The sequence below is a fragment of the Panulirus ornatus genome, chromosome 42 (genome assembly GCF_036320965.1).
Source record: "Panulirus ornatus isolate Po-2019 chromosome 42, ASM3632096v1, whole genome shotgun sequence".
Classification (NCBI taxonomy): domain Eukaryota; kingdom Metazoa; phylum Arthropoda; class Malacostraca; order Decapoda; family Palinuridae; genus Panulirus; species Panulirus ornatus.
The window spans coordinates 3,391,068-3,415,050 of NC_092265.1; the positions used below are offsets into that span (position 1 = coordinate 3,391,068).

General features: G+C 38.3%; 1 protein-coding gene across 19 annotated transcripts in view; it reads right to left on the reverse strand.

Moving 5' to 3' along the window:
- Pfk (ATP-dependent 6-phosphofructokinase) overlaps positions 1 to 23,983 on the reverse strand; it is a 94,782-nt gene that overhangs the window by 44,931 nt on the left and 25,868 nt on the right. For 13 of the 19 annotated variants that reach the window (XM_071686318.1, XM_071686328.1, XM_071686332.1 and 10 more), the window contains 5 exons: positions 22,545 to 22,697; positions 20,884 to 21,073; positions 20,171 to 20,381; positions 10,923 to 11,031; positions 1,685 to 1,780 (listed from right to left, as the gene is read on the reverse strand). In XM_071686318.1, the coding sequence (XP_071542419.1) occupies positions 1,685 to 1,780; positions 10,923 to 11,031; positions 20,171 to 20,381; positions 20,884 to 21,073; positions 22,545 to 22,697 (759 nt within the window). Of the gene's footprint in view, positions 1 to 1,684; positions 1,781 to 10,922; positions 11,032 to 14,680; positions 14,790 to 20,170; positions 20,382 to 20,883; positions 21,074 to 22,544; positions 22,698 to 23,983 lie in introns of all 19 variants that reach the window. The other 6 variants (XM_071686326.1, XM_071686331.1, XM_071686334.1 and 3 more) reach the window with 1 other exon arrangement.

The window sequence follows — 23,983 nt, forward strand, 5'->3', positions numbered from 1 at the left end:
GTGTGAGGTGGTTTGATCGAGTAAGTAATGATAGGGGAAGAGAGATGTGTGGTAATAAAAAGAGTGTGGTTGAGAGAGCAGAAGAGGGTGTTTTGAAATGGTTTGGTCACATGGAGAGAATGAGTGAGGAGAGATTGACAAAGAGGATATATGTGTCAGAGATGGAGGGAATGAGGAGAAGTGGGAGACCAAATTGGAGGTGGAAAAATGGAGTGAAAAAGATTTTGAGTGATCAGGGCCTGAACACGCAGGAGGGTGAAAGGCGTGCAAGGAATAGAGTGAATCGGAACGATGTGGTATACCAGGGTCGACGTGCTGTCAATGGATTGAACCAGGGAATGTGAAGCATCTGGGGTAAACCATGGAAAGTTCTAAGGGGCCTGGATGTGGAAAGGGAGCTGTGGTTTCGGTGCATTATTACACGACAGCTAGAGGCTGAGTGTGAACGAATGTGGCCTTTGTTGTCTTTTCCTAGTGCTACCTCGCACACATAAGGAAGGAGGGGGTTGTTATTTCATGTGTGGCGGGTGGCAATGGGAATGAATAAAGGCAGACAGTATGAATTAAGTACATGTGTATATATGTATATGTCTGTGTGTGTATATATACGTATACGATGAGATGTATAGGTATGTAAATTTGCATGTGTGGACGTGTATGTATATACATGGGTATGTGGGTGGGTTGGGCCATTCTTTCGTCTGTTTCCTTGTGCTACCTCGTTAATGCAGGAGACAGCGACAAAGCAAAATAAATAAATATAAAAATATAGTCTAATACCTACAGTTAAGGCCCACTAGCTAATCTCATGGTTTACCATCACTGCTTCATATGCCCTGGATAGCACTCACTCATATATTCCCAAAAAACACTCCTCTCTTCTTGGTTCTTCTCACACCCAGATACATAGCATGAGTAATCATTCACCTCATTGAGTGTACTTTCATTTAACCCAGAGCATTCTTGAATCCAGTTCCATACATACTTTAACATCCTTTCACATCTTCCTTGTATGTGCCACCCTTTCATTCACTTGACCCTCTCATCACTAATCCCAGACTTTACCTCTCCCAAACCATTTGACTCCTTCCCCTTTAACTACATTTCACTCAAGAGCCAGATTAGCCCAGCTGCTTCCACTAAATACTACACTTATCTTTCTCTTCTTTGTATCCTTGTCATAACCATGCATATTCACACACTCCAGCCAGAGTCCTTAAAGGCAAATATTCACTTGCCTCTTATTATGTAACCTAAAATCCTTTAAGGGGTTATGTCAGTATTGAGGCTGCACTTTATGCAGGAGTAGGGTAAAGTGGGCTCTTCTGAGGTGAGAAGGTCTTTAATAGCGCTGTACTATTTTCCATTTGCTGATGATCATAAAGAATGGATACCCCCTAAACAAGTAAATGTCCAATTAAACTCAACCGAATGCAAACCTCAAAGTATATCACATGAACATAACCATGAACTGGGGAGAAAAAAATGCCCCTTTCCTATTTGTGGCAGACCATGAAAGTGTAGGATAAGGGTGACACTCATATAAACACAGATATGGTATAAGCATAAAACATTATTTTGTCACTTGAAGATCCAAGAGGATCTAACACTTTCAAGACAAGAATATGCTATTAAGAAAAATGTAAAGAGAGCATCCCTAATAATTCTTATATTATCCTCTCACCTTTTTGACCCCTTCAGCAGTGATAGGCTCACCCTGTTGATCAATGGCTCCCTCAGCAACAAGGATGATGTTCAAGCGTTGGCCCATAGATCTTTCCTAATTAGAGAACACAATATAAGACCACAGTATGAAATAAACTAATCTTATGGAATCTAAGTGCATTTTGAATGTCATGTTACTGACACTAAGAAATTATCAGCATACAGAAATCTTATAACCTTTTCATAATTATCATCATCTTAAAGTATTCACTCAAGTCAAATTCACAAACGTCTTAATATGAGCACGAGCGTATGAGAAAGGTTGGTATAATGATGCAATCCACTGTTTAAATTAAAGCATGCAATGAAAATCATTGGAAGAAATACAGAATGCTGAGTGGATTATTTTGCTGAAGAATGTAAACAAAGCTCACCTGAAAGAATTTCACTAAGTGTGCATACAGGTCCAAAGGTTTCAAACTTGCAAATGTATACAATAACAACCAAAACAGGCATGGTTAGCATTTGTGTTAGTCAGCCTTGTCTATATCATTTGAGAATATATAGAAAAAGAAAGGAAAAATGACAAACCATTCTAAAGCTCACCAAAGTAAAAAATTTTAAAAAAAGGAAATTTATGGAAAAAGAAATGTCTGCATAGTCATGAATGCGTAGCTAACTACACATTTCTCAAAATCTACTATATACTTTATTATACTTGATCGCCGTTTCCAATGTCAGTGAGGGAGTGCCAGGAAACAGACGAAGAATGGCCCATCCAATCATATATACACACACACACACACATATACATATATATATATATATATATGAATATATATCTATTATTTTTTCTATTATACTTTGTCCCTGTCTCCCACGTTAGCGAGGTAGTGCAAGGAAACAGACAAAAGAATGGCCCAACCCACCCACATACACATATACATACATGCACGCCCACACACGCACATATATATACCTATACATTTCAATGTATACATACATATACATACACAAACAAATACATACATACACATGTACATATTCATACTTGCTGCCCTCAGCCATTCCCATCACCACCCTCCCACATATGAAATGGCACTCCCTCCTCCCTGCACGTGCATGAGGTAGCACTAGGAAAAGACAACAAAGGCCACATTCATTCACACTCAGTCTCCTGCTGTCATGTGTAATGCACCGAAACCACAGCTCCCTACCCACAGACCTTTCCATGGTTTACCCTAGACATTTCACATGCCCAGGTTCAATCCAATGACAGCACATCATCCCCAGTTTACCGCATCGTTCCAATTCACTCTATTCTTTACACACCTCTCACCCTCCTGTATGTTCAGGCCCCAATTGCTCAAAATCTTTTTCACTCCATTCTTCTATCTCCAATTTGGTCTCCTGCTTCTCTTTGCTCCCCCCACCTCTAACACGCATATCCTCTTTATCAACCTTTCCTCACTCATTTTCTCCATATGTCCAAACCATTTCAACACACCCTCTTCTGCTCTCTCAAAATGTGCTCTACACATCTTCTTTAACTCCAATTTTATTCATATGGAGTGGAGTATGTGCAAACTACCTCTCAGTTCACTCATCCACATCCTCATCCCATTTGAAGTGCAGTGAAGAGGAACACGATCTTCCACACAATATAAGTAGTTCCCATTTTTTCACTTTGTACAGCAAGCTGATTTATCATGAGGCTAAAATATCCGCACAATTCCCTAACTTAACAGATAAAACAGTTCTATTACCCCTTCCCTACTTATAAGTAATTCCTCTGGAATCAGAATCTACAATATCTCCATCTCCATACAATTCTTTCACTCCCTCTATCCATCTTTTATCAATCCTGACTTAGAACTAGTGCTCCACCATACAAGCTTCCTTTGCACCCTACACCAAATTCATTTAACTCATCAGAGTTTTCATTATTTATTTTTCTCCCTTCCTACACTAAGTTAGCAGAGATGCACGTTTATCTCAGAAAACTGGACATTCCCTGCACTTTACCAATGACTTAGAGGTACTTCCCAATCATCAGAAATTTTATAACTATACCTCCAAAACAATGTGAGGTGAACACAAGAACTGTGTTCCTAAAGCCATGTCCTGCAATTTGAGAGGTAGCATATGTACAGTCTTCCCACAAAATACAATTTTATTGTACACTAATAATCAATCTAAAAAAAACTCAAAGCTCTCATTCATACAAGCCCCAATATTGTGACAGCTCATATAATGACATTTTGCAGTTAAAACTGAGAGTTAGTGCTCAGGCTCTGATAATGACATGTAAGAATTCATAATCCTAATGCAGCGTATAAGAAATTCTTTTCCTTTACAAATATTTCAGGAAATTTTTAAGGCATTTCATTCATGAATTTTGTATACATAGCACAGAAGAAAAAATCAATTTATTGCCCACCAACAGTCAAAATGTGTTTTGATTTACATCCCACCCACTGGTGATCAGCTTATAAACAAGAGCATGGTATATCAAGCAGTTGCCCTCACCTCCCTTCTCATAGTTTATCATGCGTCTTGAAGTAAATGCGGCCAGTCTAGTATGTCAGCCAAAAGTATTAATGGTACCAGTGCAGAGAGTTCTGGTACATGGTGTAAGCCTATCATTTGATGTGTAATTAGCGGTGCTTATGAAGTCTGATGATGGCCAGAAACAAAAATCGTAACTATAGCCAAATCCAAGGCTCTTCATCCTCACTCAACTGAGGCCACTATGAAAAAAAAATAGATATAATATGATCTAGTTCTTTGTCTGGCATTACATAATAAGTAATAATAACTAATAAATAAGCATGCAAGCTACAAGCACTGTGATAAAAAAGATGGAAATTTATCAAGTGTTTGAATCAAAGACCAGAAAAAAAAACATGCCTATGAAAACAATGATTAATCATCTAGGAGATGGCCAAGTCATTATACAGTGACTTGAGGAATGAAGCTGGTAAGACAAGTCAAGAGGAGACTCTTGGTAAAAATAAGGTGACAAGAGGTTCAAAAAGCCTCACAGTTTTCATAACATCATATGACTGGGGAGGCTGCCAGTGATGATACTGTGGCGGCAAAACAGTACCCTTAGTAATTCAAGTAAATCATTGAGGAAGTAAGTTACACACCTCAGCAAGTGTTTAATGTTGACAAAACTAACTTACTTTGAGGAATAATGCCAGCAAGAACATTCATTACCAAGGATAGAAGGACTACTCGACGGTACACAGCAGCCAAAGATTACCTAAAACTTCTACTTGGAGGGAATTCTGAGAAAGATTTTAAGCTGAAAACCCTTGTTAATCTTTTATTGAAAAAAATCCCAGGACTTTGGAGGGTTGCATAAATTTGGTACTGTATGCGATCTGATTACCAGAAGACTTGGGTCAGGTCACTCGAGTATTTTTCATGAATCGTTTATTGGCTCCTTCTTTTAAACTGTAGAGTGCTACTGAGCCAGAAAAAAAATTTAGTCAGTGAAGCAATGCTTATTCTTAACAATGCAACAGGCCATCCATGCTGCTGTGGCAAAAAAAAAAATCTAGTCAAGAATGCAATGCTTATTCTTAATGATGTAACAGGCCTTCCTGAACACCCGCGTGAGATGAATGCGAGTGTTAATGTGGAGTTCCCCTCTACAAAGATCACTTTCTTGCTATAGTCCGAAGACTAGGGCATGATGGCCACCTCTTTGGATATTACCCAAGAAAGACATTCCACCAACTTATTGAAGGTATGTGCAGAGATGGAGAGGGTAAGCCTTCAATAAGTGAGTGATGGAAGAACCATAACTTCATGAGAAATGTAGATGACTTTGCTAAGTTGAGGTAGCAAATGAAACTTATGAAAATAAATGGTGTTTGGAGTAAACTAAAGCCTGAATACGTGCATGGTTTCTCAAGATTTGGGCTAGAAGAAACAATGCTAAAGTTCAAGCAGACAAATGTGACTCTTGCCAACTATGCTGGCAATGCAGAAATTGATGATAAAGATGTGGCTAATTGTGAGGCTCTGACCAACTCATGCAGATGAGAGAAAAAAAAATCCAAGACAAAAGAGCTGAAACATCCCCTGCCACAACACACTTTACAACCAAGGGATTAGCAGAGGCCTTGGCAACTTGAGACAGAGGCCTTCATCAACTACATGCATCCCAACCATGAACATGCCTTGATGTTCTATAGGGTGCTAACAGATGCTTCACATAGATATAGGGGTATCTATAGAGAAAAAGAGGCATCTGACAGCCAACATTGGACATATTTTTCAAAAGTTAAGGCAAACTTCTACACCTCCAGTTGAAAAATTTGCTGAATCAGATAATTCTGGGACGATACAGACTAGCTTAATTCCCTCCCTCTCCTTCCCATACAATCACACCGCCTAATCTCATTTCATCATCACCTAAAGCCCTAAATCACCATATCTGTTGTTTTTATTTTCATCAGTCTAATTACCTGAAAGAAGAGTGTTGTATACTGCTCTTAAGCTATTGTTTAACATGCATTCCATAGTACACAAGACGGTCACCCCCTTTACACTGTGGGTTTTAATTGTTCAGATGATGATGGATTGCTTAGCAACAGGTTTCCCAAGAATGTAACCCCAAGGCTAATGGTTCTAGGAGTACTGTATTCTATATTCTATTTTTCTCAGTATATTCTAAGCAAGTACACTATGAATCTGCTAACACTGTTTTTCATGCAAAGCCTCTATATATCATACCCTGTTTTTCCATTCATATTCTATAAGCCTAGCTCCTAAAAGCACTGTACCTCTACACCAATACTGAAGTTATTAACCATTAAACCTCCTAATTATGTTTCCACTCTGTGCCAATATCAAACATACTACCTAATTACATTACCTCCATGTGCCAATATCAAACAACTATACAGTTTTATTCAATTCTGTGAAAAATGTTATAAAACATACAGAATGAGAGATATTCTTAATGAAATAAAAAAGAATTAAATAAATTTTGCCTTGTAAAATCTATGTACATCCTTTGAGCAAGTTTCTTAATGTGCTTCATGTTATCTCCTCTAGTTGCTCCATCTTTACATCTCTCGAAAAACTGTTCACTGTCCATGTCACCCATCACCCCTCTCTTTCAAGATGGGCAAATCTAAAGCCTCAAGCCTTTCTCTGCAACTTAGGTCTCTTACTTTTGGTACCTTCTTTGTTCCCCTTCTCTTGACCTCCTCTAATAGCTCTTTGTACTTCTTTAAGTGCAGTGACCAAACCTGAGAAGTATATCCTAAATTTGGCTTTATACAAGATATAAATAACTTGCTAAATTATTCATTATCCACATATTCAAAGGTTATTCTGATATTTGCCAAAGGCAGTTTGTCTCCTTAACTGTTCCCCAAATACAGGACTCTATCAACAGGTTTGGAACAATTTTGACTCCAAAGTCCTCACACAGAATCCTGAGGATTATTTCATGACAAGACAATCTGTTTTGGGAGAACTCTCTCCAATAGATTTACAGAAGAAAAGGGGTAAATCTGGTTCCAAAAGTTTCAAACTGCAACCAAGGCAACTGTAGCCACAGCTTCTTATTTAGTGTGTAAGAGACAAAGGATGGTAAAAAAGGTATTTGCTGGAGGCAGATCCACCAAAGGATTTTCCCCCAAAGGAAGGATCGAAATGCATACATTTCTGTTTGCATGACCAACAACCTTGAAAGGGCATTGGCCAAGTTAACAAAAACCTGTATGAACAGACTTGTCCACTACAAAGGGGGACTTTTCTTTAAACAACAAACTGCCACTGTGTTGTCAATAGTAAAATTTTTGCACCATGGATCTAGGACATTCTGAGAAATGAAGAACCACAGAAATAACATTTCCTTAATAATAATGTGTCAGGACTTCTGTTCTCTGTCCTAAAAGTCCTAATTTACCTAATCCTTTGAAATAAGGAATCCTCACCCATGGCTAGATGCATCCATCCTAACCATCAGGTAAGCTGGAGTCCCCCATGTTAAAGGTCTTTGGTGTTTTTTCTATCTATCCATCAGACCAGTGAGCCAACTAAATCTTTGTGCAAGGTTTTAAGAAGAACCCTGCCTAAAGAATGAAAGGCTTCATATACCAAGAAAGTCATTCTCTTGGCCTGACATTGCACTGAGCTAAAAAAACGTACTTACCTAATTGGTGTTCTAAATGATATCAAGAGGCTGTAAACTGGGTTTGGGCTACTGATGCAACTCTTGTACCCCAATGCCTTTTTCCTTTGAGGGGACAGTCAGTCAAAGCGCACCAATCTATCCCATGCCAAGTAAATTTCAGACGGAATCAACCTAGACTCATGGTTGATATAACCTAAAAGGATATCTTGGAATCTTAAACCTTGCCTATCAATGAGATACTTTAACTGAATTTGCAACTAAGAGGAATGATGAAAACTGTGGCCTCTGCAAAAGAAATTCTTGGGATCAGTCTTGAAAAACGACTGGAGCTGAACACAGTCCAAAAAATGCATCAACTGGACAGCCCATGGAGGTTTCTATACTAAAACAAAAGCTTCCTGATTGTGGGATGAATGAGGAATGTGCAAGTAAGAATCCTTTAACTCCCATACTGACAGTCCAACTAACAGCATATGAAGTGCCTGTACAGCAGTCAACCTAAATTTGAACCATCAAATGCAGGTATTTGGTATGGGCAGATCAACAATCATTCTCTTCTGACTTTAGTCCTTCTTATGAACAATAAGAGGTTGTCTATTATAAAGCCCAGTCCTCTTGCAGGTTCCTATTATATCTGATTTAACATTTACTGTTTGTATTTCATTTAAAAAATTACTTGGGGGTCTCACATTCCTCTTTAAAGAAAAGATTTAGAAGCCCATCTCCAAGAGCCCCTTTTGCAACAACAGCACTTCAAAAAACCTTAAGTTGTGGAAACATCCCTCGACTTGAAAGGAGCTAATAGTCAATGTATTTTTCCGAATCACTATACATACTGCCAAATTAAGTTCTTTGAAAGGAGCTATTTTGGACTAGAATCTACCAGATCTTATCTAAATGCCTAAAAAGAGCTAATCTCCTCTAGGCCTAATAGAAGCCAAGAAATGGCATATTGTTGCTTTTACAAGTAGGAAGCTAAAGAAGAGCAAAGACTGGTATCAACCTTGCTGCAGTAAGGAGTACAGGAGTCCATAACTTGCTAACTCCTTTTACGATTTCTCCAGAGTGCTAGGATTAATATTCACTTATCTATCACTGCAGGTCAGGATTAATAGTCACTTATTTATCATCACAGGTCAAGACAATTTCGTTCTACAGATATTTGGACAGCCTTGTTGGAAATAAGTCAAGCAGTATGGACTGAAGTAGATCCAACTAAATGTTCTTATGGAGTGAAGACACAACCTGTTCTCCACATGAGAGTGACATATTTGAAAACTATGTTCACTTGACACTGCTCTTTTAGACTCAAGTCCTCCTCCTCAGTGCTCATACTTTGTACATGGGAAGGAAACCACATCTTTTTTTAAGGAATGTCCATTGTTTAAGGAGCATCTTGGTAGATTTAAGCACTTTGACCCACTTTGGGCAAGGGGAAATAAAAAAAAGTGGGGTTTCCATAACTGATGCATTTTTATGAAGATTTTCAAGACCAATGTGCCCACCACAACTGGCTATACTATATACTTTCATCCCAGCTGAAGAAAAGCCTGACTCAAAAAAATGCCAAGGTCCTCTGGTGAAGGGAACAGCAATCTGAGGGTAAAGGTTACAGATGAACACCCAAAAGATTCTCAAACAAGAAATCACGTATGCATTTTACAATGGAAAGTGTACTCCACTATATGAAAAACTAGAGCACAAGGGGAAAGCTCCTCCTTCTTCTTGTGTGAAAGCTCCCAAGACCATCAAGTTTTTGCTATACAGTAAATCCCTATTCTAATGAATTTCAATGTATCAGAATTCAGCTTCTAATGGGTCCTTCAGACCTCACTAGACTAAGCAGAAAGAAAAGACATCTACCTGGGTCAAAAGAGTGCAACTTGAATATCAATGAAATACTGGCTCACTATGCAGCTGTTACTAACCCTCCTGATACCCAGGCGGGTAGTAACTGCATGATACCTCTTTGGTTGGTTACTGCTAACCAACTAGTACCCTCTCCCTCCAAGATAATGACTTCTTTCCACACATTCTTCATTGCTCCTAAAACCTTCATCCCCTCACCTACCCTATGATTCACTTCTACTTTCATGATTCTATTTGCTGCAACGTATCCACTCCCAGGTATCTAAAAGACTTCACTTCCTCTAAAGTTTCTCATTTCAAGCTCACATCTGAACTAAACTGTCCCTTCCCAAATTTTCTCCATTTCAAACCCATATCTGTCCCTGTCCCTCTACCCAGCTAACAACCTTGACAAAAATCCATCTTCACTAAGAACCACTCATCCTCCTCCCTTCCAACTCTCACTCACACCTTACTCTTCTGCTTAAAAACTTTTTTCTGTATTCAGTGATTTCCCATTTACTCCATATATTCGTAACATCTTCCACAAGGCCTTCTGTAAGCCGTATCATACATTATCTGCAGATCCACAAATGCTACATTAACTCACTTTCTCCAAGTATTTTTCACAAAAATTCCTTAGAGCAAACAACTAGTCATACATTCTCTACCTCTTCTGATGCCACTCTGCTCTTCCCCAGTTTGATGTTCTATGCACGCCATCATCCTTTCAATTACCACTCTCCCATGCATGTTACCAAGTATGCTCAACAAATTTAGACCTCTGTAATTCACGCATTATCTTTTGTCCCCTCACCTTTATATGATAACACAATACAATACATGCATTTCACCAACCCTCTGGTACTTCACATTCAGCCATACAAATGCAGAGTAGTTCAAGCAGTTTAACATACCAGTCAATAAATCAAAATGCAACAAAGGAGAAACCTAATGAATAAAAGACATCAACAGAATTCAGCTACATCTTAACTTGACTGGTCACACCTTTTCAAATCTGAATGGGCCAAAGCTTGGACCTTGTCCATTTGAGACAAGTATGCCCAACCCTTGTTCCCCATACACTCCAAGTGAAGAGGGAACTCATCTCAAACCTACTGTGTTTTAAATATCAACAAAGTTTGTATTTCTTAATTTTTACTTTATGGGAGTTTACTTATATCAAAGAGCATCTCCACAGCTCAGAACTGCAAGCCACACACTTACAACCTCTGATATAGATTACCGATTCCAATTTCTTGCATAGGTGGTCAGGCCAGTCGTGAGGTGGTGGAAACTCCGGAATGAACATGAAGTCTGCTTCACAGGCAAGGCTAGCAGCAACACTCAGATAGCTATGGTGTTAAGGATGTGTGATCCAAGGTAATGAGTGTTGAAGAAAGAGTTGTTTTTTTTTAGGGGAGAGTACGGTGTATGTAAATATATATGAATTATTCATTTATTTATTTACATATATATTTTTGTTGTTGTTGTTGTTGTCGACAGAACAAGCAATAGCATGTCCCAACCAGGGAGAAAGTTATGTTATGTTTTCATGTCAGCATTTCAATATATTGATGTCATTTGGTATCAATTATTTTTTATTTTTCATAAGAAAATTGAAACAAATCCAATTTCAAGTTAGTAAGGTAGAAATTAAGGTGGAACAGGGAAGAAAAAATTACTTCTTTAAATATTCATATACATATGTATATTCAATAACCAATGACAAATAAATATAGAAAATCAAGGAAGTGAACTAAACCTCTCCTGAAAAAGAAGAGAATGTTTATTATTTAACACTCAAGAGAATGACAACTACCATCTACACTTGTATAATCTCACTGAGCAAATTACCCCAGGAAAGACTCAAAATATCATCAAGTGATTTCAATGGAGAATGAATACTCTACCGAAACAACCAGTTAAACATGTTCCAAGGGCTTTCTAGCAACAGTTGTTGCTACAAAGCCACAAACTTTATGTTTCATGAAAGTAACATTCCAATACTCAATAGAAATATTCAGAGGAAATGCCAACTTAAACTAAAAATATTTTTCAGATTAGAGAATTATCAATGTAAGAAACTAACATATTTTCACTAAGTAAATTACCAAGTGAGAGCTTCAAATAATACAAATAGGATTTCAAAGGTGAAATAGTTTATACAAATACATTACATATTGAAACACACCCAATATGATGATGCATTTCATGGACACAGCTAAAAAATTAGAGCTTTTCCATGAGTAAAACTTTCCAATATCATACCAGGGAGAATGGTCTGGTTAAGAAAAGAGGTAGTGAAAACTTTGCAGAAGATGAAATCCAGCGAGGCAGCAGGGTTGGTTGGTATTCCAGTGTAATTCATTAAGAAAGAGGGTGACTGCATTGTCAATTGGTTGGTAAGGATATTCAATGTATGTGTGGATCATGATGAAGTGCTTGAGAATTGGCAGAATGCATGCACAGTGCCATTGTACAAAGGCAAGGGGATAAAGGTGAGTGTTCAAACTACAGAGGCATGAGTTTGGTGAGTATTCCTGGGAAATTGTAAGGGAGGGTAAAGGCATGTATAGAGCATCAGATTGGGGAGGAGCATTGTGGTTTCAGAAGTGGTAAAGGATGTGTTGGTCAGGTGTTTACTCTGAAGAATATGTGTGAGAAACAGAAAAACAGATGGATTTATACATAGCATTCATGGCTCTGGAGAAGGCATATGATAGGATTGATAGAGATGCTTTGTGGAAGGTATCAAGAGTATATGGTGTGGGAGGTAAGCTGTTAGAAGCAGTGAAAGGTTTTTACCAAGGATGTAAAGCATGTGTATGAGTAGGAAGAGAGGAGAGTGATTGGTTTCCAGTGAAGGTCAGTCTGCAGCAGGGGTGTGTGATGTCCCCATTGTTGTTTACTGTGGATGGGGTAGTTAGGGAGGTAAATGCAAGAGTTTTGGTGAAAGGTGTGAGTATGCAGTCTGCTGGGGATGAAAGGGCCTGGGAAGTGAGTCAGTTGTTGTTCACCGATGATACAGCTCTGGTGGCTGATTTGAGTGAAAAACTGCTGAAGTGATGACTGAGTTTGGAAAAGTGTGTGAAAGGAGAAAGTTGAGAGTAAATGTAAAGAGCAAGGTTATTAGGTTCATTAGAGTTGAGGGACAAGTTAATTGGGATGTACGTCTGAATGGAGAAAAATTGGAGGAAGTGAAGTGTTTTAGATATCTGTGAGTGTACAAAGAAGCAAATGGAACCATGGAAGGAGAAGTGAGTCACAGGGTAGGGTGGGGGCAAAGGTTCTGGGAGCAATGAAGAATGTGTGGAAGGAGAGAACATTATCTCGGAGAGCAAAAATGGGTATGTATGAAGGAATAGGAGTTCCAACAATATTGTATGGTTGCGAGGAATGGATTATAGATAGGGTTGTACAGGGAGGGTGGATGTGTCGGAAATGAAATGTTTGAGGACAATATATGGTGTGAGGTGGTTTGATTAAGTAATGAATGAATAAGAAAGATGTTTGGAAATAAAAAGAGTGGTTGAGAGAGCAGAAGAGGGTGTGTTGAAATGGTTTGGACATAGACATATATACACATGTACATATTCATACTTGCTTGCCTTGATCCATTCCTGGCACTACCCTGCCTCACAGGAAACAGCATTGCTACCCCCTGCTTCTGCAAGGCAGCACCAGGAAAACAGGCAAAAAAAGCAACATTCACTCACACTCAAGTCTCTAGCTGTCATGTGCAATGCACTGAAACCATAGCTCCCTATACGCATCCAGGCCCCACAGATCTTTCCATGGTTTACCCAGATGTTTCACATGCCCAGGCTCAGTCCACTGAGAGCACATCAACCCCAATGTACCACATTGTTCTAATTCACTCTCTTCCTTGCCCTCCCATATGTTCAAGCCCTGATTGCTCAAAATCTTTTTCACTCCATCCTTCCACCTCCAATTTGGTCTCCCACTTCTCCTTGTTCCCTCCACCTATGACAAATATATCCTCTTTGTCAACCTTTCCTCACTCATTTGTTCCATAAGTCCAAACCATTTCAACACATCCTCTTCTGCCCTCTCAACCACAATTTTCCACTTAACACATCCTCTTCTGCTCTCTCAACCACATTTTTCTTATTACCACACATCTCTCTTACCCATTCATTACTTACTTGATCAAACCACCTCACACCACATACTGTCCTCAAACATTTCATTTCCAACAAATCCACCCTTCTCCATACAACCTCCTATAGTCCATGCCTTGCAACCATAAAATATTATTGGAACTACTATTCCTTCAAACATACCCATTTTTGCTCCGAGAAAACATTCTCTTTTTCCAAATACTCTTCATCGCTCTCAAAACCTTCGCCCCCTCCCCAATCTGAGACTAAACGTGAAAGTTATCTTAACATCTTAATGGGTGCAACAGTGATGAAATCATCATAATTGTCTATGTGAAAATACCACAAATATAAATGAATTCCTTAGAAACAATCCACAAGCAGAAGGCATCTCCTGTGAAACAGATACAGTGCAACAACAATGCTACATTCAAGTCAATGAAATGCTTCTCACTGAAAGCATCAATGGTGTACTCAATAGGCATACCATTTCCCTTGTCTTTGAAATAAAATTACTGGTTTGAGGATATCATGGGGTATTGCAATGAAAGTATACGAGTTTTTTACAATGCTGTTACCTAATATTCTATCCTCTATGTATTTACCATGCATCGACTGGTCCTCAGTCAGACATTCCTAAAGAATAAATAGGTGCACTTTTACTGTATAATGTAACTGCTATAAGGGAAAATCAGAAAATGAAATATAAACAAGCAACTATGATTTTTATGAAAATGCATAAATAACTTACAACTAACAAGCAAGTCATCCTTACAGGCATGACACGGATTGTCACTACAGCAAAAGTATGATGGCCTGAAAAGCAATTGAGCTCATAAAAACTAAGATTATACATAAGAGTAAAGGAACTCTATCTTGCCTGCTGTAGCTTATTACAAAGTTTCACACTCCAGTTCTCAGTGGGAGGGTTCTCAGGAATGAAAACATAGTCTGCCTCAGAGGTCAAAGCGGCTACAAGAGCCAGGTACCTGTAACATGTTTTGAATTAACGTAAAATATAAAAACATCATGTCTCCAGTAACATGCCCTTTTAGCATGTCAACTCTACTTCAAATTAGAGATTGTTTAACTCATTTTTATCAAGAAGCCAGGATATCTAAGAACTATATTCTTTATAAGATCACAAAGGCAAGTTGGATAACTAACTGGAAGCACAACTTCCTTCATAGAGCTGACTGATATGAGAGCATTCAGTATTGAGAATTTCATATCAAGTCCCTCCTTCAACTCTTTAACGATAATTTTCATTCATACAATGTAACAGTTAGATGTAGGTAAGGAGTAGCCGGTAGGCAGCCACTGACCAAGGAGGTATATTACAGGTACTTCCTGCCTGGGTAATGAGAGGATGAGTGACAGCAGTTTAATATGCCAGCACTTTACTGGCTGTCAGCTGCACTTCTCTGACCCAGGATGTTGTCCCTTCTTTATGCCTCACCCACTGAGGGCTGTTGACATCCTGTCCAAAAACATACAATCTCACCTTGTCATATATAAAACTTGATAACAGTGAACTCACACAACTCACTCTTCATAACTCTAGATTTTCCTGCGGTGAACGCTATGCACTAGCCCTACCTTTTGGTAAAATGGAAACAGCAATGGACAGAAGTATTGTAATGATGCAAAACAGACAGATAGATTGATATAAATATATAGGTAGCCATGCAGAAAGACAGATATATAGACAAAGACAGACACACAGATATATAAACAGATATAAAGAATTCGAGTATTTTCGATATTCCCTTCAAAAGCTTAAGGGTGCAAGACCCCTTAAAAATGATTTCAGCTATACTGTAAATTTTCACACTATATATACAAAGCAAAATGTGATAAATCATATGAAAGTATATACCAAAAATATCAAATTCTGATATCAGTATTCTCATAAAAGTGTAAAGATAATGAAAGATGAAACAATCAGGTACTTTAAAACACTTGGGTAAACTAAGATCAAACTTCAAATCTGAAGATATGTAAAAATATATGGACAGGGCTTATATGAAAGTGTTTGATGAAATACCTTTCAAATATTCATTTCAAGATACAATAAGGGATGATGACCCTGACAGATATTACAATGATTCCTAATATCGAAAGTACAAGGAAATAGCTATTTCTACTCCCCATTCATTACATCCGTCCTTCATCACAACTACCAGGTTAGGCTTGATGTGTTGCTGATCATGGTAAGCTCAGAGATGGCCACATCATCAAATACTAATACTGAGCTTACCCTCCTAATGTAAAATTACTAACAAAGGATGCCCTAAAAGAATACTTTAATCAACTCAGAACTTTATTCTTTTAGGTATTTCACTTGCAGTCAGTTGTAAGAACAAACTGTATTCAGCCAAGTTCTAAAAATGTACCTTATCTAGTTCCAAAATTAAAAGTTGTGATTCAATGTGCCTTTTGTACTTTTTGAACTAATGCTGACAATATTCTGACTTTTGACATTTAAAAAATATATAATTTCTAGAAAGAAGCAATCTTTTGTCCAAAATTCAACAAAACCTCGGTAGTCTCACAGTTACAGTAAAAGAGCCGTGGCATCATCACACACCCCTGCAGCAGACCAACTTCCACTTTCCTCTCTTCCTACTCATACATATGCCTTACAGCCTTGATAAAAAATTCTCTACTTCTAGCATCAATCTCCCACATCGTATATTCTTAAAACCTTCCACAAGGCATCCCTATCAACCCTAACACATGCTCTTTCTAGATCCATACATGCCACATAAAAATCCATCTGTTTGTCCAAGTATTTCTCACACACACTACTTTAAGCAAACACTTGATGCACATACCCTCTCCACCTCCTGAAACCCCACACTGATCCTCTCCAGTCTCTACCAGTGTTGTGTTTGTTGAAGATTATAGGAAGAAAGTAGGGGACATATATGCGAATCATGCAAATCAGTGACTACAAGCATCCAAATGATAATGGAGTGTAGATATATAAAGAAGAAGCACCTGAAGTTTAGAACTGGGCAGAAAGCTAAAACTCTATAGAAATTAGATGAAAGCAAGTACATGCATAATAGGAGTGTTATCAGGGGATAAGAGAAAAAGATCAATACTTGAGGGACTTGGAACATAAAAGTTTCATCACCCAGTACGAGTTAATGAGCGCTAAATCCAAGAAATGATGATCAAAGAAAAACAAAACTTTGTGATGCACATAACTCTTCGAGGAATGTTGATAAGTCTTCAAAGCACTATACATGTCCAGGAACTACAACTCCAAATACAACTAAATTTAGGTTAATGTAATTTTCTATATCTAATCGCCTCTTCCGCCTTGGTACAAAATGAAGTATGTCCACATTTGCATACATCAACTCTCTTGTATAATGTACCAAAACCAAAGCCTACCATCCACAGTAAAGCACTACAATCCACAGTGTGGTTTACCTGGACCACTTCATATGCCATGGTTTAGCTCACTGACAGCATCCCCTGCAACAATGTATCCTAGCAATCCATTTCCTTCTATCCCAAGCATGTGCCTTGTTCTCCTTAATGTTCACGCTCTGATCCCTCTAAGCCTCCTCCCACTTTCCTTCATTAATATCTGCTGATGGGCAGATGAGAATTTGATAGAATTTAATGAAGAGAAATTTGAACATATCAGTCACAGGACAGTTAAAGCTAGTGCAGTACCTACATACAGAGGCCCTACAGGAAAAGAAATTGAATCAAATGCTAGAGATCTAGGAGTGATTATCAGTGAAAAACTTGAATTCAAGGTACATATTGAAAAGAGAGTAGCAGTCAGCATTCCTGAATGTGACGCATTCACGGGCCACCCAGGGTCTAGCATAGAAGTTCAAATCCTAGATGCGGCATTCAGTCCACAGTCAACCCAGCTGTTCATCCATTCCTAGAGGTTGGTCGATAAAATGGGTACCTGGCTCAGATTAGGGTATATATGGACTGAACCAAGGCATGTGAAATGTCTGGGGTAAACCATAAAAAGGCCTGTAGGGCCTGGATGTGGATAGCAAGTTGTGGTTTCGGCACATTACACATGACAGCTAGAGACTGAGTGTGAACAAATGTAGCCTTGTCTGTTTTCCTGGTGCTATCTTGCTGAAGCGGTGGGTAGTGATGCTCTTTCCTGAGGGGAGGGGTAGCAAGCAAGTATGAATATGTAAATGTGTATATATGTATATGTCTGTGTATGTGTATATGTTGATATTTTTTTTTTTATACTAATCGCCATTTCCCGCATTAGTGAGGTAGCGATGTTGATATGTATATGTATATATATGTATACATGCGTGTATGGGCATTTATGTATATATATATGTAAATGAGAGGATGGGTTGTTCTTTGTCGGTTTCCTGAAGTGACCTCGCTGACGTAGGAAACAGCAACCAAATATAATACATATGAATAAATAAATAATACATATATCCCTGGGGATAGGGGAGAAAGGATACTTCCCATGTACTCCCTGCGTGTCATGGAAGGCAACTAAAAGGGGAGAGAGCGGAGGGCTGGAAATCCTCCCCTCCCATTTTTTTTTATTTTCCAAACAGAAGGAACAAAGAAGGGGGCCATGTGAGGATATTTCCTCTAAGGCTCAGTCCTCCGTTCTTAATGGTACCTTGCTAACACATGAAATGGTGAATATGTATGAAATTATTTTCATCTATTACACTTAATTGTTGTTTCCCACGTCAGCAAGGTATCACAAGGAAACAAGATGAAGAATGATCCAACTTCACACATATACCCTGAGTGTCATAAAAAGGCAACAAAAAGGGGAGGGAGCAGGGGCTGAAAATCCTTACCTCCAGTTTTTACTTTTCCAAATGAAGGAACAGAAAAGAGGGTCGTCAGGATTTCCCTCTTAGGCTCCATCCTCTGTTCTAAACTCTACCTTGCTGATGTGGGAAATGGCCAATATGTATGAAAAAAAATATATATATCATTCATTTTTTTTTTTTGTTCATACTACTTGCCATTTCCTGCGTTAGCGAGGTAGCGTTAAGAGAAGACTGAGCCTCTGAGGAAGTATCCTCACTTGGCCCTCTTCTCTCTTCCTTCTTTTGGAAAATCAAAAAAAGAGAGGGGAGGATTTCCAGCCCCCCCCCCCCCTTCTCCTTTAGTCGCCTTCCACGACACTCTGGGAATATATCATACTTTGTCGCTGTCTCCCGCGTTAGCAAGATAGTGCAAGGAAACACACAGGTCATATAAATGGAAATGACCAATTGAATCACTGTGAATGAAAAAAGAACGAAAAGTTTAGTCTTGAATGTTGGAGGGAGAAATATATGATAATCTAAGCATGGAAACAAACAGAGGGAATAAAGAATAATATCTGAAGCTAAACACCCAGACAAGGACAACACAGAATCATTAAGTATAATTCTTGGAAATATACCAAAATTGCATAAGATAAATATACATGAATGACCAATAAGGGATCTGGAACAATTATCTAATGCAATACCGGGTGATCTAAGAAATTTATATGGAGTGACTACAAAAATGCTAAAAAGGAAAATTAGATACATGGTTGAAGACAATACCGCAAGAACCTCTAATACATCACTATGACATAAAATCAGCTGCTGAAAAAATAGCATTATACAACAAGCAAGACAAATGAGAGGATGAAGCAAGGAGGTTGAGAGAAATGTCATTTGTCAGCATACAAGACAACAAGTGGTGAGCGCAATGCACTAGCCCTGCCACCATGGCAAAATTTCATCGCAGGTATTTGTAGACAGATAGGTACTCCTTCCCTTCAGACACACAGATCCTCTTGATCGGTTTTTGTTCACTCATCCTCTCCATATATAAAATTCATAAATGTTTTTGAAATCTTTCTTTATGGTATAGCATATACAAACATACAAGTAATATGTTGAAACTGCATTACGTATACGAAGACACCACAACTGTAAAGTTACAAAATGTCCATACATCAATCTGATACAGTACTATCTAAAATAAAAACATGATCTGAACATTACTCAGTCCAGAAGAATTTGGATTACTACTATGAAATTAGACAAAATATCTTAAACATCTGTACAAAGATTTCATAAGCGTTTATCACTATCAATATCAGATTTCATAGGCATTTACCAGTATTAATAATATCTTATAGTAAATCATGTTTTAAGTCATTCCAGAACTGTGTATGGGTTTTGGGAATTAGAAATTGACAAATGAAAGATTGATAAATGAAGAGCCATGTTTGAAGCTCATGAATTACAAGAATTTCCAATAAGATTTTATATTCCTTTCCTTCATAAAAAAAGGTGGGCGCAGTATTACAGTTTCACCAACTTCACCAAAATCAGTCTCAGATATTACTTACCCACAGTGCCTACCCATGACCTCCAAGATGAAGCAACGCTGGTGGGAATAAGCAGTTGAAGCAATGGCGTCTACAGCTTCAATGATCCTGTGAAGGGCAGAGTCGGTACCAATTGTCATGTCAGTGCCACAGAAGTCATTATCAATGGAACCAACCATGCCCACAATGTTAAGGTGAGTGTAAGCCTTCTTCTCATCTTCAGTGATGTCTCCTGTTGGGGATTCCATTATATCTTCATACTTCTACATTTCCTAAGCTGCACATATCTATCATTCATTTATGTACAATATTCTACTGATAACTTTTAGTTATGCATGCCTATCTTCTTATGCCTATGCACAGTATGTTGGTTCACGTACAATCTTCATCAAACATACCGTATTTGATTTCGAACAATATCTATACCTTTGCATAAAAGAAGCCAAACACAAATATATAATCAAAAAATACTTCCTGAGGAATTCTGCTTTAGGTCTGGTAGTCCAGACATATCAAGATGCTACCAGATTCATGTAAAATCACTTGCAGTACAGTATTAGAAAATGCAAATAAAGTACTAAAAAAAATCACCTGGGTTTTAAGAAAGATGCCTGGTTAGTAGCTTGCTCACCAAGTGCTATCTAAGTACATGAAACTATTTTGCATATATTTAGCTGGCTTGTTACAAATGCTCTAAAAGAGGGAGCACCAAGTTGTAAAATCTATAAATTCACCATTCTTAACAAGCAGCTGAAGGAGTGCTGGCCAGTCTTGCCTGAAGAGATTTGCACCCGTCAAGGAACCATCACCACCAATCACTACTAAGTTTGTGATACCACGTTTAATCAGGTTCTTGGCAGCCTTCAAGCGTCCTTCACGTTCACGGAAATCCTTGCATCTAGCTGAACCAATCACTGTGCCACCCTATAATATGAACAAAGTGAGAGGATGATAATAATGGTACAAAATTTACATTTACTGCTATCTTCTCCCTACGGAAAGCGCAAGATGAAAATTCATATCAAAACATTTCAATCGTAATGGAGTTCTGCACATTCACTGACTTCTAATCTGATCAAAATATATTTCCATAAACTTTTTTGCATTCATAAGGTGTTACTGGACTTCCCCTGCTCAAGGTTACATCATAAATGAAGTCACTTTCATCAAAGCCGTATCACTCGATGTACAGTATTGTCAAAGAGCCTCACATTCCAAAGGTGTCTACACTTCTCTGTTACTAAAAGCAGTACAGCCTTAGGCTACAGATGCCTTAAGAAAGGGGTTACTGGCAAAAAAAAAAAAAAAGTAATCTTCATAGAAACTGGTACGGCAGTATCCATAAATAAGTGCATTCATTATAATAACTTTTTTCAATAAAAGTAAAGTAAACCCTATTTCTTACCAAGAGGAGGTATCTCATGAGAACTGATATAATCAAGGAGACAAGCATTTAGCAATATTCCCAAGGAATGCACAGTTAAGTCTAGTTGAGGATGGGACCAGAGAATGCTTGTGAATGAATGAGGCCATTTCTTTCTCTGTTCCCAGTGCTACCTCGCTGACGTAGAAAATGACAAAAATGTTTCTCTCTTAAACATTCTGAGGTTATAGTCAACTAATACATCATTCAATGCCTGAATTGGTTATCTCTGCTCTAATTTCAATAGAAATTTTCTTGAACCCAATGACAGCAGTGGCCCAAAAAATTATGAATAGCCCACAAAGTAAGAATTTTCAACAGAAAAAAGTTTTATTTTCTACATGCCATATGAGAGTCACTTTTTGTAAAATCACATATTATGATATAGAATATCACAGACCTGTACTCATGAGTATGACAAGGCTCACTGATGAATATTTTTTCAGGTGAGTCAAGGCAACTGCCATGGCTGATTCTGCCAGAAGTACAATTAATCCCTCACCATGTGATGCAATGCGTGCATATTTTCTTTACTTTTTTTTCATTTACACTATTCACCATTCCGACGTTAACGAGGTAGTGTCAAAAACATAGGACTGAGCCTTTGAGAGAATATCCTCATTTGGCCCCCTTCTCTGTTCCTTTTTTAGGAAAACTAAAAACGAGAGGGGAGGATTTCCAGCCCCCTGCTCCCTTCCCTTTTAGTCGCCTTCTACAAAACACAGGGAATAAGTGGGAAGTATTCTTTATCCTCTATCCCCAGGGATACCAAGCCTATGTTACATTTTCTTATTCGTATATGCCATTTCTCTTCATAATGATGGTATTTCTCTCTCTCTAAAAGAAAATGAAGTTTAAAACGTTCAATGCCCAAACCAGTTAAGATGAGGATGTTACAATCCTCTCAACAGAACCATGTGGCTGGGTTATTACAAATCCCTCAAGGAATATACTAAAAGACTATAATCATACCTTATGGATTATGCCAGATACAGATGACCAGCTAGCCTCCACAATGTTGTCGCCACCATCAACCATGCCTTGATAGCCTTCTTTGATGAAATACACACGAGCACCTACATACAAGCCCATCCGCACTACAGCACGGACAGCAGCATTCATACCCTGTTAAAAAGTTATTACATTATCTGACATATGAAAGTTTTCATGGGCATTAAAACAAACTATAAAACTGTTTGGATTATCCTTTACTTTCAGGCATGAACTGGGAGGTAAGGAGAATTAATAGTTGGGTGGAGAGTTAGTACTAGGATTGACAGGAGCAAGTTGGGAGAGAGAAAGCATAGACAGCTATATGCCAATTGGTAGGGGATAGAAAGGCATGTAGATGAAAGGGGGCTGGGAGAACGACATACAACTAGAAATGTGTAAAGAGAAAAGAACGGCAGCAGAATAAGGGATGAAAGGAGGAGAAGAGTCAAGTTGGGATGGGAAAGGTAACAAGCAAGAACACACAGCCAGCAGAGAAGACAAGAACAAAAAGAAAAGAGAATGCAATTAGACACAGAACTAATAAGGGAGGTGGTGAATAAGAAGCTACAAATGAATTCTAAAACATAGGGTGGATACAAAGATAACTCATAAAAAGAAAAGACGGGGATGAAGAAAAATAAATTAGTAGGATGTAAGTAAATGGGAAGATGACAGACAACTTAGAGTCATTGTAAGGAATGAGAATGGAAGGGGTAATAGAAATCTTGGAGAGGGCAAGGACAGCAATGTGGGCATGAGCTAGTGGAGCAAAATTTTATAAAAACAGGGAATAAAGACAAATAAGAGTGGAGAGAGAGAGAGAGAGAGAGAGAGAGAGAGAGAGAGAGAGAGAGAGAGAGAGAGAGAGAGAGAGAGAGAGAGAGAGAGAGAGGGAGGGGGGGGTTTGAGCAGGAAGTTCACAGTCAGCTGTGAGAGGAGGTTTCCTAGTTGGATAGGATGGAAGGACAGACTTGTTAAAAATATACTCACTAGATCTCTCTGTCAACTTATCTGATGCTTAAACGGGTGGTTAATTATGTCAAACATCAGATAATATATATTTCCAAGTTTTGAAATTCCAAGGTCCAACAAAAATAATCAAATGATTTAACAGAAGGATTCTACATTCTCACTAGAAACAGTACCTTTTGCTGACCTAAGGGGCTGTCTTCTACCTTTAAAGATCACTATAAGACCAAGCTTCCATACCAAATGTTTAATGCTGCAAATCACTATTTACATTACACACAACCAAACTGGTTAGATATTGCTCACAGAAAACTGTTCCGTTCTTTAAGTGAGGAATTCCAAGGGACTTCCTATGGTGTTTCAATACTCTTTTGGAGAAGGTGAAACATTTATTGGTCCCTTAAATCTATTCTATTTTCTTAGCATTTCCTGAGAAATCTTTAATATTC